The following is a 17,005-nucleotide window of genomic DNA, read 5'->3' as shown; positions in this document are numbered from 1 at the left end:
GCTTCAATATCTCAGAAAAGATGAATCTTTCCCGTAGCGTAAGCTAGCTTACGCAATACTCGTTCCCTCATCTAGAGAGAACCGAGGTTACGTTAGGTAACCGATACGTTATTTATTTAGATTTTAGGTATTGTTTTATTTGATCATCACTGTACAATATGGTTCTATTCATTAACATTAGTAAATGCATTCCTAAATATTTATTATACACTTTCACATTGAGAACAAATGTATTCATGCAAAAGCTGAAAAGTTTTGCTTTCATAGGCTTTATATGGTGTTAGCATGATAATAAGGAGCATTTTGAACAGTTCTGAGACCAGTGCAGACAGACAGCACACTGTATGTTTTAAGTCATTCACTAAATAGGGAGCAAGGGTGCATCCTATAGCTTTCTATGCAGCTAAGTGCACTCCTAAAATTTGACCAAAAGTTCAGTTTCATGCTGCAGATGATTTTTGGACCACTCAACATGTTTGGCAGACATGGGACATAGATAAGAAGTACATAGATTCAGAATTTTTTAATGTATCATTTTATTTTAACATGGTTGGTAGTCATTGGATGATGCTGGCCATTACTTTTAATAATAATTATTAATTCAGCTTTATAGAAAATTAGCTGTAATGTCTATAACGTCTCAAAAACATGAATAACCAACACTCCTGGACACATAATAAACTATTTGATGATCTAACTTTCTACAGCTTGGCAATAATTAAGATTTCACAATTTAGTCCTGCTGTTCACATATGTGGAAAACTATTTGTTCTAGAATATTATAAATGTTTATTTTTTTGCTTGTTTATTAGGTTCTACTAGTTACAAAGCAAAAATGCAAATGGAAAATGCACACAGCAGTCATGCGGGGGTCTTAGGAGGTTAATAGAACATTTTGATAAATAATATAATGAAGTAAAGCTGTAGTTACTCTGCTAGGACACTTGTATGAACTTTCACTAAAAATAACTATATGAAGTAAATGCAAAAGTAGCTCAGAAATGTGAAGTTAGTTCTTGAAAATAGTATAATTTGTTCTAAATGCAACTTATTTGGATATTTTGTTATCTATACAATGGATTTCATGCATTTAAGTGTCCAAATACTTTTTGGGGCCCACTGCATCATTACTAAGCTATACAGAATAATTATAAAAAATACAATATTTTTTTAAAAATCGACTTTGAATAACCCTTTCTAATCTATTTTATAATATTTTCATCAACCCTCACAAATTATGATATCAAATAATCAGAAACCAAACATCAACTGAGGATGACCCATAAGTAAACCCAAAATGAGGTCAATGAACAATTCCTGAAATGTCCAGCAGGAGGCAGCTAACCACATACAGCACTATTTATACTAGGAGCATGTGACTTATAAGAACCATAGGTTTTAGCTTTATGCATTTATATGAATACTATTAAGAAAGCGAACAACAATTAACATTGAACAACCTTAAAAACGTTTTTCAGATACAGATATTCTGTTTTTCAAGAATATTACATTTTAATTCAGCTAAACTGAGCCCATCACTGAGCTTAATAGTGGCAGTTCCCTCAGCCTAACAATCGCCACACTCCAGATTTTACAGTTTTTACTTATGTGTGACAGTATAAACTGTACCTGCTGTGCTTGTAGCCTGTGCTGAAGCTGCAGTCTGAGTGTATTGGGTTGGTTGGGTACGACACCGGTGGGCCTGAGACCTGGTCTGGCCTGCATGCGGAGCATAGGATGCCCCAGCCTCTGCCCCATCTGCCCTGTCATGCTATGGAAGTTGGGGTCCTGCATGGGCGCATATCCACCCTGCTGCAAGTGGGCCTGGGAGGCAGCGTACTGCTGTTGGCCATACATGGGGGGCTTCTGATCCATCATCATGCCGGGGTCCTGACCTGGGAACTGATCCTGCTCCACCGGCTGGGCCTGAACACACACAGGTGAGGATACATCCTTAAACATTAAAAGATCAATTATAGATGTGTTTTTTTATTTTTATATTCTCTTGTGTTGGCAGATAGGATGTTCCAAGCTTCTTGAAGAATTTGTCACAGTTCTTCTATCTATTTAGGATGTCTCAATTGCTTCTGTCACTTTATGTAAACTCAGACTGACACAATGTTCAGTGGGGGCCTTGTGGGGGCCATGACATCTGTTGCAGGGTTCCCTGTTCTTCTATTCTAATCTATTCTATTTGCAAAAGTAATGTCTGGGAGTCTAACATTTATATTTCCTAATGACACAGTAAAGAGGAAGATATAAATAACCATCTTAATGTTTTTTTAAGCATCTTATGTGCCTAAAATTGTGCACAGTACTGTATTTATACATGTAAACAGGGCCCAAATTGTTGTTAAACATCAAATAATGTAAGGTGGGGTGGAAGAACAGTCCCGTACCCGTACAACCATAGCAGGGATGCCCAGTGCACGGTCAATCTCCTCCAGGCCGTCAAAATCTTTAAGGGCAGTGTAGAGCTGGCTGAGGAGAGCCCCCTCATCGGCAGGACCCTCAGTGGCTGGAGGACACAGAACGTCCTCCTGAGGACTTCTGTACATGGAACTGACAGAGATGAGAACATGACTGATGGAGCACACAATAATGTGGACAAATATTTTACATCGGAGTGTTTATCTGTGTGTGTGTGTGTGTGTGTGTGTGTGTGTGTGTCAGGTTATCAGGACAAATTCAACATATACCCAGCACACACCTTATTTGTACCAATAAAGTGGAGGGTCTAACAATAGTGACAATAATAAATGCTGTTTACCTGCTCTGGTTCCCAAATGGCACCGGCTCTATCGGCAGCACACTGTCTGGCCAAGGAGCCGTCTGATTGGGCGGTGCCTGTTGCTGGGGAAACTGGTGGCCAGCCATGCCAATGTCCATGTTTGACTGAGCTGAGGAGGGAGCAGCATAACAAAACACAATTAAAACAGTAGAAAACAACAGTGGGATGATCTTTGTTAAGCTTAATTTGTGAAGAAGTCTGATCAACGAGTGCACTACTCTCAGTCTCAGACAGCACCCATCAAATCTATTTTTGCGTGCACTAGGAGTCTGTTTCTCAGAACCAAAGAAAGCTTACTTGTCCCAGACATAAAAGCAAATTACAAAGAAATTCCCCTCTAAAATACTTTTCTACTCCACACTTCCTCTGAGGATCAGAATCTATTGGACTCGTTTCCATAGTAAGTCTCCATTTACCATTGGGCATCATCTGGGACTGAAGCATCTGTCTAGGTCCAGGCTGGCTGTTGGGTCTCATGGGCATGCCCGTGCTAGAGTTGGGCACCAAGCGAGCATGGAGCACCCCCTGCTGGAGAGAGTGCTGGCCAGGGGGAGCAGCTGCAGCGGGCGAGGCTGCACCACTCGTGGGACCAGGACCCTGTGCACCCCAGCCGTCCTGCTGCATACCTACACGAGGACCATTATTACCCATGACTCCTGTAAGATAAAAAGAAGAAACATAAAATGGCATTAGCAACTCATTTCATTTCTATAATGTGACATATTTCAGAGTAAAACAGAATGTTCAGTAGAAACTAATGTATCCATCAGGATATTACTGGAGCGCAACAAGTTGGCTCTGATATTACTGGTTAATATTATTTTTCTCCGCCTTCGTGGACCTGATCATGCCAACAGTAATGTTGTTTCAGAGGCAGAGAAAGTAATTAATTTTATGAAAATAAAACTACTTTAATAATGTATACTGATTAATTGTCATATTCTGTTGCCTACTGATGTGTGCCTGACGAAGTTAATTTAGATCGAAACACTATTGCATTCAATCAATGAAAGGGAATAATATAACATGCATGGAACAACCTTTTCTGTTAGTTTACAAATTAATTGTGTAAGTAAAAACGTAAATAGGGTCTATTTGCATATCATGTTGTCTTTAAAATGACTGAGTTAAAGTAACATTCTGAGTTCAAAACAATTTAAACTCAATCAACAGCATTTGTGGCACAATGTTGATTAGCACAAAACATAATTTCAGCTCACAGCTGCTTTATTAAAACAATTAAGACATTTACAATGGAGGTGAACAGGTTCAGTCCAGAAACACTAAAATACAATTGTTTAAAAAGTTTAGCCATAGTTAGTTAACATGATTTTCTGGTGATAAAATGTCTTACTAACCTTATCTGTGTAAAGTTATAAATAATACAAGGTTTTGTTGACATAATAACAAAATTGTAATATTGTATATAACTTTAGACATATAAGGTTAGTAAATTATTTTTATCACACTAAATTCATGTTAACACATACAATGTTTATGTCTTGTAACTATACTTTTATGTATTTAAAAGTTTTTGGACTGGCCCCATGCATTTCCAATTTTCCATAATTTATTTGGACAACATTCAAATGCTTTTAATTTAGCTTAACTTGTATCGAACCCGACATATTTCTTTAAAGCTCTGAAAAGCATCTGCGCCATGCTGTCAATTACAAATATAATTTTGACTAGAACCTCAGTTTAGAAAAACAAACAAAACAATATGTCCAAAATTGCATTTACATTGGAATTGGAAGACCCTATAGACTTCCATTGTAAGTGCATTTCTTTAAACTAATTTGTTGTTTGTTTATACAAACTGAGGCTCCATTGTAAGTGCATAATAGTAAGCACATTTTTTGTTTGCTTTTGCAATTTAGCATTATAATGCACTACCAGGGGCACCACAGTACAGTGTAAGTAAAACCATAAACCAAATAAACCACTAGCAGAATAATGATTTAATTTACAATACCGTGCTACTTGAAAGGCAGACAACCTCTATGCACATAAACAGACCAGAGCCCTGCAATTATTTCCTAAGGTTATGAGTCATTCATAACTAGTCTATCACCTTACGCACATCTGCATGTCAGCGAGTGCAATCCATCCCACACAAACGCAAGTGCATGGAAAACGCACTTTAGGGGCTTGCTTTAGATATGACTCAACACATTGCCCATGCTGGTTTACAAGTTTGCCTTTCTATTGGCTAACAATGCCATGCTTGACTGTGCACTTCTGATAACACTGAAACTCTGCTTTGCACATGGTCTGGAACTTTCCTCTCATAGTAGGTGTTAATAGTGGGGGAAGCCTTAGCATTTAGTGAAACGTCTGCAAACACTAAGCACTGCACTCATCTGTTTTTAATTTTAGATGGTAAGAACACCTGTCCCAAACGGATACTAAATTAGGTGATGTGCATGTAAGTGGATTCCCTCTCATAAAAGGGATAGTACAAGCATGACATAAAGTTACTCCTAAGGTTAATGAATCACTTTTATTTTTGCCAATTTTTGCCAATTGCTTTGCCATGACACTGTAACGAGAGATCAAAGGTCAAAATGTTAGAGAGAGTTCACAGACAATCTTACAATTTAGATATCACCCACTTCAATGCAAAATACAACCCCTCTGATAATACAGATCAGGGGTGAGAACCGAGAATCAGTTCTTAGGTGGATTTGCCTGTTTCTAAACAATTCCAGATCTGTATGATTTTAATGACTTATTGTTTATTTAACAATTCTTGAATGCATGTTTTTTCCCTCCAATGTGAACAGAATACATACTGAAATACTTTGTGTTTTCACTTTAAAGCATGAAACAGTGTGACCAGTGAGAAAAGTTCCAAATTGCATAAAGACTGCGTATAATATATCCTGTTACATTTCCACAAATATCACCCACTCCCATCATTTGAGTCGGAAGTAGTTCTTGAAGAAACACATGATTTGTTATATTTCAATAAATCAGCTTTCTGTCTGGTGTGGTTACAACAATATTGAGCTGAACATGTTCAAAACAGTGGAGATGATAGTGGACTTCAGGAGAAATCCCCCTGCACCCCCACCATCCTGAACAGCACTGAGGCAGCAGTGGAGTCATTCAGGTTCCTGGGCTCTACCATCTCTCAGGATCTGAAGTGGGACAACCACATAGACTCCATTGTGAAGAAAGGCTCAGCAGAGGTTGTATTTCCTTCACCAGCTGAGGAAGTTCAACTTGCTACATCTGCTGACACAGTTTGTCTCAGCCGTCATTGAGTCTGTCCTGTGCACATCTATAACTATCTGCTTTGGTTCAGCCACCAAATCAGACAGAAGTAACAATAACAAACAGTCAGGACTGCGGAGAAGATTATTGGTGCACCCCTGCACACCCTCCAAGACCTGTACATATCCAGAGTGAGTAAACGTGCAGGTAGAATCACTCAGGACCCCACACTCCCTGCCCAATCCCTCTTTGAACTGGCAATAAAGAGCACTGAGAACAGTTTTTATCCTCAGGTCATTTCCCACATGAATAATTAAACTGCCTCAGGACTTCCCCATAGTGCAATAATATAAATACATATCTAATGTGCATATGTAAATTCACATATTCAATAACTGTAACTGTAATTAACTTTAATAACAATAACTGTACATACCACTACCTTGCACATACATTACTATTTGCGCATGTACATACGCCATTCTGTTATATGTCCTATTATTTGTATGTCTATTTATACTCTTACCTTGTTTTACCTTTACTATAGCTGTGATAACAAAGAAAATAAAAATACATGTTGCTTTCTGGTTGTTTGTAGACACCACTGAAAACTGTCCATTACTAACATACATTGACTACACACGTAATTATAAAAAGTTTGAGGGAAGCTTGTATGAGTTTTCTGTAAGTTCCACTGATACTGTTTTAGAGAGTGGCCTAAACAATTAATAATGTCTTACTTGTCAAACAAAAAAGAAGCAACATCAGCATCACTAATCAGGTCTTTCTCCATCATCAAATCTTTCAACCTTGTGTATGCCGTGCCGGTGTACAGCTACTGAATCTCCTGTTGTCTCCGCTTATAAAGCACGATAATATGTATGTTCCATGGTATTCTTTTTGCTCTTCGCATCACCAAACAACACTGCGCTAAGCATAGCCAATGCAATTCATTTGTTAATGTGTAAAACATTTCAAATGAGCCCCAAATTACTGAATGCATCTTTTATGTATTAATAGTTACAGTATATTTTATCCAATTATTGGATAACATCTATGCATCAAAATTTCTTGGAAAGTCATAAAGGTCTGTGTCAAATATCTTTCTGCAGAAGTGCATTTCCTATTTCATCCTCAAAAGTAAAAATCATAAATGGAACCTTTAAGAAATTGGAATACTAACGACACTCAGGAATCGGAACCAGAATTGTTAATTGTTATTCCTTCCCTTTCCTATCCCACATACAGATTTTTCTTTATTTGTTTGTTGCCGTATGTCCACTCGACCATAGTGATAACTGTCCATCTGAAACACCAGTTCCGGACACATGATCCAAAAGCGTATATTAGTCAGTGAGTCCATAGCAATACATAGATGTGATTCAAATTCTTGTTCATGGTGCACATTGAGGTGGGTGAGAAACAGATCAATACTTATGTCCTTTTTTACTATAAATTCTCCTCCCTGCCTAGTAATGAAGGATGCACATCACCAAAAACACAAGAAGAAGAATATGAAAGTGGATACTGATAGTAATAAAGGACTTAAATATTGATCTGTTTCTCACCCACACCTATCATATCGCTTTTGAAGATGTGGATTTAACTAATATTCTACAAAATGTCTTTATTTGTGTTCAGCAGAAGAAAGAAAGTCATACACTGGAATGACATGAGGGTGAATAAATGATAAAAGAATTTTCATTTTTGGGTTATCTATCCCTTTGAGTTTTTTTTTTTTTTAATCGCACATGCAAATGTTGATGGATCATCAGTGGATTTGAAACATTGTATGTTTTCCCCAAATAAGCTCACCTGCATTGACCATGTTGGGCTGATTACGCATGACGCTGTGGTTTCCCATGATGCCTTGCTGCTGCATGAGTGTGTAGGGGCTGTTGTTCCTCATCAGCGGGTATTGACCTGGAGCGCCTTTAGCTGGCATGTTCATATCCAAAGACACACTTCTCACCGGAGGACCTCTGCCTGGCTGACCTGGCCGCGGACCACCAAAATCTATGCAAACATACAAAGTAAATGTCTGGTTAATGACAAAATTCGCAGTAAAGAAATACTAAATGCTAAAGAGCCCAATGATAAGATCCAGCACAAACAGCCATATTTTTCAGAATGCTTTTTGGATTGACTATAATAATTAGTGTTGAAAATGTCTGTGAATGATTCTGTAAAATGTGTTCACTGTAATCATGGGCTTTAATCGTGAAAGCACGTAAAACCATTCGTAACTAAATCACCTCATTGAACTGAATGCAACAATTTATGTATGAATGAAATTATGTATGATTTCAGAAATGCATGATTCATGATTTAAGCCCTATATGTGTAAACAAACACACTTTCTAAGTTGCAATCAGGAGTGCTCTGGTAGGATTATGGCATGAGAGCTGGTTACAGGTGACGTACAGCTTGTCCAAAAGGTGGTCGAGTGCATAAAACACATCTCACAAACACAAGACACAGCTCAAACTGAGAATACATAACATTGGCCCTAATCTTATTACATGAGAGTTCAAGAGGGTGTGTGTGTGTGTGTGTGTGTAAATGTAAGCAGTAAGGCAATTACAGCACTATATGTATACCAGCTGGCGCTACACCTGACGTGAGAGAGGTCTATCCCTACACTTGTTCAACATGCAACAGTGTAGCTGTGTGACATTAGTTTTGTATAATAACAAGTAAAAGCAAAATATATTCGGAAATACCCAGAGAACTTTGCGTTCACAAAGCACGGTGTAAGGGCAATAGCACGGGGTTGCGGACATCAGAGAGGTGTCTGCTTGTGTGTGTGTGTGTGTGTGTGTTACTCACTCTGTTGGCCCACAGCCTGTAGTGCTCTCTGTTGCTGGAGGCTCATGCCAGTGGCTCCACCCTCTCCGGTCATCTGCAGGATGTCATTGATGATTGACTGCTTGTCCACGGCAGCAGGCAGTGAAACGGGCCGAGGCTCGGAGAACACACCCGTCTGACTGTTCTGTAGATCATCTAGGATATCGTCCAGCTCACTCGACTGCAAACACACACACACACACACACACAGAGCAATTTCATTAGCTTACAAATATATATTTAGCAACTGAATTTGTTTAAAAAATTAAATGCAAGTCATCATCAGTCTATCAAGATATATGCAATCTAACAAGATATATGAAGAAATGTGCTTGTGAAGGTCAGAATTTCTTCTACTGCAACACTACTTTATCACACTTTTTCCCAATTTGTTTTGTCTTAAAGAGTTAGTTCACCCAAAAATTTAAATACTCTCATTACTTACACACAAGCATGCCATCCCAGATATGTATGACCGTCTTTCTTCTGCAGAACACAAATTAGGATTTTTAGAAGAATAGCCCTATTGGTCCTCACAATGCAAGAGTGAGTGGAGACCAGAACTTTGAATGTCCAAAACGGAAATAAAGGCAGCATAAAAGTAATCAATACGACTCCAGTGATTAAATCCATGTCTTCTGAAGTGATATGATAGGTGTGGGTGAGATGCAGATCTTTGTTTTCAATCAATCACCACCTTTGACCAGACACAGCCAGCAGATGGCTGAATGTGAAAGTGTAGATTTTTAGTAAAAAAGGACATAAATATTGATCTGTTTCACACCCACACAAATCATCTTGCTTCAGACATGGATTTAATCACTGGAGTCGTATTGATTACTTTTATGCTGCCTTTATTTCACTTTTGGACCTACAAAGTTCTGGTCATCATTCACTTGCATTGTGAGGACCAACAGAGCTATTCTTCTAAAAATCTTCATTTGTGTTCTGCAGAAGAAAGAAAGTTACACATCTGGGATGGCATGAGGGTGAGTAAATGATGAGAGAATTTACATTTTTGGGTGAATTATCTCTTTATAGGTGCTATGGGTGATTTTAGTGTTCTGAAGCTTTCACATGACTGAGCCGTTGAATTAGCCACGCCCCCTAATTCCAAAACCCTGCCTTCCAAAGATAATTTTGAGACCAAAACTAAGTAAAAGAGCAGCATTGTTTGTTCCTGTGGCTGTCAAAATCAACAGTGGCAAAATAGCACCCTCAATCGACAACATTATTAATCATAGTCTCAATGATCCGCTTCAAATACAAGGCTTTGAGAAGGAGCAAAATGATTGACAGGTGAAAAGTGCCAATGTCACATTTTTGTTTGCCATTTACAAAGTCTACAGCTGTTACAGAGACTGGGGTGAGATATCTCAAGACACTTATTTCATTAATATCTTTATGGGAGTAGGGATATTTTTTGCACACTTATCCATGAAAAAAAAAAATCACTTACAGCACCTTTAAGTAGCCCAACAGCCCCTACACCAAACCAGAAATAAGTTCCTTTTAACTCAAATTATACTGGATTTTATTTTGCATTATAATCGAGTGTGTTTACATGCCAACCAATTTGCTGATAACTACCAAAAATCAACTTGTTCAAAAAAATCCCACTATGCCAAAAAACAAAACAAAAACAAAACGTTTCATAAGATTTGAAATGATCTGATTATTCTCTGCATTTGACATCAAACTGTAAACAGTCAAGCTCAAAACACTTGTGCACATTGGATAAGCTGTTAAGAATGCCGGTGAAGGTGTTTAAATGCCATGTGAAATCAGGGTAATGGGAAAAAATCTGCCCGTGTCAATCAGTTTTTACTTAAACTGTTGCATATAAACATGAATCACCATTATTACAAATCACAAATTAGCTTCGTCATTAATAAGACACTTAAAGTATTTGTCTAATCATAAGTTTCGGCAAGGCCAATCGTAAATAAACTTTCACAGAGAATGAACTAACAGCAAATGTATTCATAAATAAAGTCCATATGGGTTGTTTGATAACAGCACTCATTTTAAACGTTTATATAATGAAATGTAATCATCATCGAAGCTTAACAAGTAAGAAATAATCACCTACCCTTGCAAGTCACGCAAGTCTCAACCAAACGAACTGACAAAACTTATACATACCATTTCGTTTTTTCTTGTGACTTTCTATTATATTAATAGTTATTAATATTGTTATTTATTTATTCAGGCCTTCAATTTTAAGTTGTTATTTATAATTTACATGACAAATCAAAATCTTTTCCAGTACCAAGTACCCCTGCAGGAAAAAACCAAAAACACACACATGACCATTTCAACTTGTATATAAGATACTAATACATCATATCATACACAAAGCCATTTTCGTTTGCATTCCTCTATAGTCACAAGGGTTTGGTATCTCAAAGTCTTGAGAATTTAGACCTCAGCAGGAAAACGCCAGAGAGGACGAAGTCTACAACACACCCCTCTCACATGTATAAACACACACACACACACACACACACACACACACACACACACACACACACACACACACACACACACACACACACACACACACACAGGGCTGGAATCTAGGACACATTTCACATGGAGTTAAAGGAGGCTAGCTGAACACTACTCCATTTGCCATGGTTCGGTTACCATCTTTAAATCCTAGATTGCTTCTCTAATACAAGATCACCGAAATGCATGCATACACATATACACATTTACGGTTCAGAATGCAGCTTGACTTTAAATGCATCATCGACATGATTTCAAATCCTTTCATCTCCTTCTATACCTTTACAAAGTATTTATTACCTTAGACATCAAAACATGCACTTGGCGATAGTGCAATTAATCTCTAAAGCTGGGGTGTCAAACTCAATTTCCACCCAGGCCACATCATTGTTTTGTGTGCCCTCAAAGGGCTAGTTGAATATGTGGCACCAGCACCTGATTTGGTAGCATGTTCATGCAGTTACCAAAATGACTGCATATTTTGTGCATTGAAATTCTGCTTTGACAGTAAGCATTGATTTGAGTCTGAGATGCAGATTCATCATATATAAATTATGATATAAACAGTTGGTCAGTAAGATGTTTCACTCACCTGCCATCCCAAGTTTCTGAAATTAGCTTGAGAGCCACATGAAACGAGGTGGCGCCTTGAGTTTGACTCCTGTGTTCTAATTGCATCTGCATCACATTTAAAATATCTGCCCTGATGCATTGCAACTTTGTCTCAACAACAGGCTAAGTTGGACTTTGTCTGGCAGGGCTTAAACCAGAGCACCCATTTAATAAAGACACTTTCCTGCAGCACAGGCAGATCAATCCTGTAGACTCAAAAGATTCAAATGAGCAGACTCAAATATTCTTATGAGCAAATTCCGTTTATCTTAAAATCGATGCTGTCTTTACTATAAATAAAAGCTAAATCAAATATGTGGTACAAAAGCACACAACAGTTAACTGTATAAACATACAGACATTAGGTTAAAGCCAGTGTTGAAACTTTTATAAACAATTTTAACTTATTTGTGCCACCACAAGGGGGCAGCACACATGGCGTCTCTATTACAACGAAGCAGACACAAAAGGGCAGTGCAATAACCTGATGAATAATTTCGAATATTAGATGGTGACATCTTCCTAGTTAAGGAGAAATCTTAATTAAGCAATCTTACAATACAATCTTTCCTGTAAAATGAGACAATTGACAATAGTGTCAATTCAAATTTCAAACATTCAAAAATCTGTTTTATTTGTTTACAAATCAACCAAAGCAGAGTGGCTTTTTAAAGGGATAGTTCACTCAAAAATAAATTTTCTCACGTTCATGTCATTCCAAACATTCAAATCTACTGTGAAACACAAGAGGAGATGTTAGGTGGAATGATAGCCTCAGTCACCACTCACTTTAACTGTATATAAAAAAAAGATGCAATGAAAGTGAAAGGTGAATGAAACCAGCATACTGCCAATCAACTACGTTTCAGAAGAAAATCATACAGGTTTGAAACGGCATGAGGGTGAGTAAATGAAGATTTATGAGTGAACTATCCCTTTAAGGGTCAAAGTTTGAATGCTGTATATAATTCTGTATTTTGTCATGATGCTACATCTCTGCAGCCTAATAAAGCCATCTGTCTCTTTGCCATTGATTTGTGAGTCAGTGCAGTGTGGAGGAAAAGGGCTGCACAAACAGGATGTGAGCAGAGAGGAGGAACTGCTTAATGAGGTCACTCTCCTTCTGTAGCGCTTGGACACTCTCTCCCACTCTCTTTCTTTCACATACACACACACACACACACACACACACACACACACACACACACACACACACACACACACACACACACACACACACTCCTCTTTTCATCCCTCTATCTCACATGCGCCATTTCAACCATCTCCTTCACTTCCTCTTTCCAATTATCACTCTCTCTCTCTCTCTCTTCCTTTCTCCTGTGGATTGTCAATGTATATTTGCTGAGTCCAGAAAAGAAGGTGGCCGAGCATTAGCAGAGGTTCTCTATATTGCACTGAGCTGCACCTACACGGATCACTGGCTCACCGCTCCGTGGGAGAGCTGACATCAGCACAGTGTCGAGCCAATGGTAGAAAAGATCCTGTGTGGAGATCTATGAGACCTGCGTTTCTCAACACTGGAGCACTTACAGTAACACAATCTGACATCCATATTCCACAATAATTTACACTTTTGGACGGTTAATTTGGAGGTGTATTTGAGAGTCTGCAGGGTGAAATAGTTAGTAAATTATTTATTTATTGTTAAATGCTATCAAAATAAATGTATTTCATATTGTATCAAACAAATGTACATTTATTATCATATTTTGTTTTTTAAAGATATATAAAAAAAGTGTTAATTATTTCTACTATGCAAAAATGCAGGCATGTGCGATTTTTTTAGACATTTCATACTTTCTCCTATCACAACTTAATACACAGAGACATCAATAAGTAAGTCATCCCTAGCAATTCCTCCAAAAATGTAATCACTGAATAAAATGTAATACATCGCTCTGTTTATGAGAATTACGACTAACCTGAAATAGTAACATTGGCTCAAGCAATGGCTTGAGTTTGAGAAGTGACTATCTGTTTTTCCAAGAAAAAAGAAAGAAAGAAAAAAAATAGCCCATTGCAATAGCAATTTATTGCAAGGTCCATTGCAATAAATTACAGACTTCACTTTTAAGAAATGCTGTGAATGCTAAACTTGCTGCTGAAATACAAACACAAGGAGAAACTGCAAAAAATAAAACATTAAAGAGTGTGTAACTTTTTCTGTCTTAAAATACTTTCTCCTATCCCACCTAAACATGTAGAGACAGCTGTAAGTAAGCCATTCATAGGTTAAATCTCTTGAAATCTGTGGTGTTATATAAATGGCACTGTTTGCTTTGAGCCGCCCGTCCAACCAGAGACAACAACGACTCAAAATAGCACAAGTTGGGGGCTGGACTACCTATTTTTTTGATCAACTGTATACAGAAACAAATGTATACAGAGAGCTGTTTGAAAACAATGTTTATTTTTGGAATTCCATTCTGTGGCACTAGTGGTACTGGTAACTGTCGTCTTTCCCAGTGAGTTTTGTCTTTAAGTCAACTACTGACATGGTGGAGCAACAGTTTGAAAAGAAAATTGTTGATCAAGTAAGTTTTTATAGTTGTTTTAATAGTAAGTTTTTTTTTCAATATATTTATATAGCAACTTAAGAGATAATTCACCCAAAAATGAAAATCTCTCATCATTTACTCACCCTCATGCCATCCCAGATGCGTAAAACTTTAGCTCAGCTCTGTAGGTCCATTCATTGCAAGTGAATGGGTGCCAGAACTCTGTATTAGAGGTCTGCACAGGCCTTAAAATGAAACCCGAACCGTACCCGAGACCATGTGCCGACCCTACCCGGCACGAAACATACCGTCAGATATGCCCGAAACCAACCACAACCCGAAATTGCTCGCTATCTTCATAATTTCTTCTCCTAGCAAGTACTGTTACAATAGGCAATATTTTTATGTAAGCATATAGGCAACATTTGTAACAGTATTGAAACAGTAAACATACAGTTTTAACGAGGCACGGCAGCCCCTCAGTACACTAGAGCAGAATGGAAAAAAACATTCCCGTTTATGCGCTGAAACTTTGCTTGGTGCAGAACAATCTGGAATTATATGAAACAATGCAACAGTCCCATCTATGAAGCCTGAACTTATTCAGAACGTTGAATCTTTGTGAAACATGCGCTACAATCTAGAAGAATGAAATAGAATGAATGAGAAACAGATAAAAATTCTTGTCTTTTTTCCACCATTGACAAGCTCTGACCAGTAGGTGGTGATATGCATGAAGACTGTGAATTGCCAAAAAACAAAAGAATAATGTAAAAGTGAAAGTGGAGATTTATGGTAAAAAAGGACCCTAACCTATTATACTGCTTCAGAAGACATTCATTTAGACACTGGAGTCTTATGGATTACTTATATGCTGACTTTGTGATTTTTGAAGTTTCAAAGTTCTGGTCACCATTCACTTGCATTGTATGGACATACAGAGCTGAAATAATACTTCTAAAAATCTTCATTTGTGTTCTGCAGAAAAAAGTCAGTCATACACATCCGGGATGGCATGAGGGCGAGTAAATGATGAGACTTTTCATTTTGGGGTGAACTATCTCTTTAACGGAATAATAACACTTCCAGTTTTAAGGTGCACACAGTAATATTTTAGCAGGCTCTTACTCGTCCCATCGGTCCCAGTAGTACTTGTTGTTTTGGACTCTATACTGGCACCTGTTCTGGACAATGAAAGTTTGTTTACTAAGTGCTGCCACTTTACACCGAAAATGTTTGTTTATCTTCTTTTTAGTGTTTTTATTTGTCTCATACTACACACATCCCTATAATGGACATTCTTGTATTCAATCCAAACTAATTTTCATTAGTTGTTGCTGTCTGGACCGTGACCGGGCAGCTGTGACTCGCGAGCTCTCTGCTGGCTGAAACACTTGAAATGTCTTGTGTTTGCCGTTTGAGCCGTGAGAGCTGCAGGTCATAGCGGTTTGTTTCATTATTCTAGCAGGGACCTCTTTTTTTTGGACAGTTAATCTTTCCTCTTGTACTCATTCTGTTCAGACTGTCTGGTGGATCACACTCCTGCTAATCAATACCATACCAAAACTCTGGACTTTACTGTTGACTTGGGCTCCGTTGTTGATTGTAGTGAGAATATTGTGTTTTATTTTATTGTTTGGTTTGTTTACATGCAATTTTATGTTTTGAAAATTGGCTAAAAGCACTATATAAATTTAAACATGTTATTATTATTATTATTATCATTATTAGTGGTAGTAAATTCAATTGCATGACAAAGTGTCATGTGCTGTCAATACAACAATGCCCATGAGGTGGCGACCTGCTCCATGTAAAATTAAACAGCTTTTTGGGGGTTTCTGATATGACTTAAGTCTTCATATCTCATGTGAGTGTACATAATTTAACATTTTTACAACATTTAAAAATAAAAATCATGGCTTTATATTTAAAACTTGTTTAATTAGCAAAAATGTACTTAAGGCACAGACTGAGGTTTGTTACCACCACAGTAACACAAGAATGCCTGTTTAGCAAGTTCAACCAAACCACACGTTGGCCATGCACTTACATTTGCATGTGTGTACCTGCATAAAGTATATTTCTGGCCTTAGAGTCTGTAACAAAGCAGAAATATGCAATATTTAAGGTAGTGATTCTAATTTAATAATACAAAAAAAATACATACATATAGCCTAAATGTTAAATATGGTGCATTTTATATGTTAAATGTCGCCCCTTATTTATAGGAATAGAATGAAGATGACAGAAAATTATAAAAAAGAAGGGGGAACATCGTCGAGAAATAAAGCGAGTCGAATTCAAACTGCATTAAAGGCATGGCTCAATGTATCATAGCACATACACTAACCGCATAAAGCCACATCGCTATTTTTGTCCTCGTGGTAGCATAGTGACTCGAGGACGAATCTCAGTTGCCTCCTTATCATGTGGCTTGTTGAGCGCGATACCATGGAGACATAGCACGTTTGGAGACTTCACGCTATTCTCCGCGGCATCCATGCAC

The 17,005-nt window shown here is 37.7% G+C and overlaps 1 protein-coding gene across 1 annotated transcript in view; it reads right to left on the bottom strand.

The window, feature by feature from the left end:
- LOC127635315 (nuclear receptor coactivator 2-like) overlaps positions 1-17,005 on the bottom strand; it is a 147,342-nt gene that overhangs the window by 21,288 nt on the left and 109,049 nt on the right. The window contains 6 exon segments of the mRNA XM_052115246.1: positions 1,630-1,926; positions 2,400-2,562; positions 2,771-2,900; positions 3,208-3,447; positions 7,826-8,026; positions 8,840-9,038. Coding sequence (XP_051971206.1) covers positions 1,630-1,926; positions 2,400-2,562; positions 2,771-2,900; positions 3,208-3,447; positions 7,826-8,026; positions 8,840-9,038 — 1,230 coding nt within the window.

This window comes from Xyrauchen texanus, chromosome 42 (genome assembly GCF_025860055.1).
Source record: "Xyrauchen texanus isolate HMW12.3.18 chromosome 42, RBS_HiC_50CHRs, whole genome shotgun sequence".
Taxonomy (NCBI): Eukaryota; Metazoa; Chordata; class Actinopteri; order Cypriniformes; family Catostomidae; genus Xyrauchen; species Xyrauchen texanus.
The sequence above is the reverse complement of the archived record's forward strand: the minus strand, read 5'-3'. Positions and strand labels throughout refer to the sequence as shown.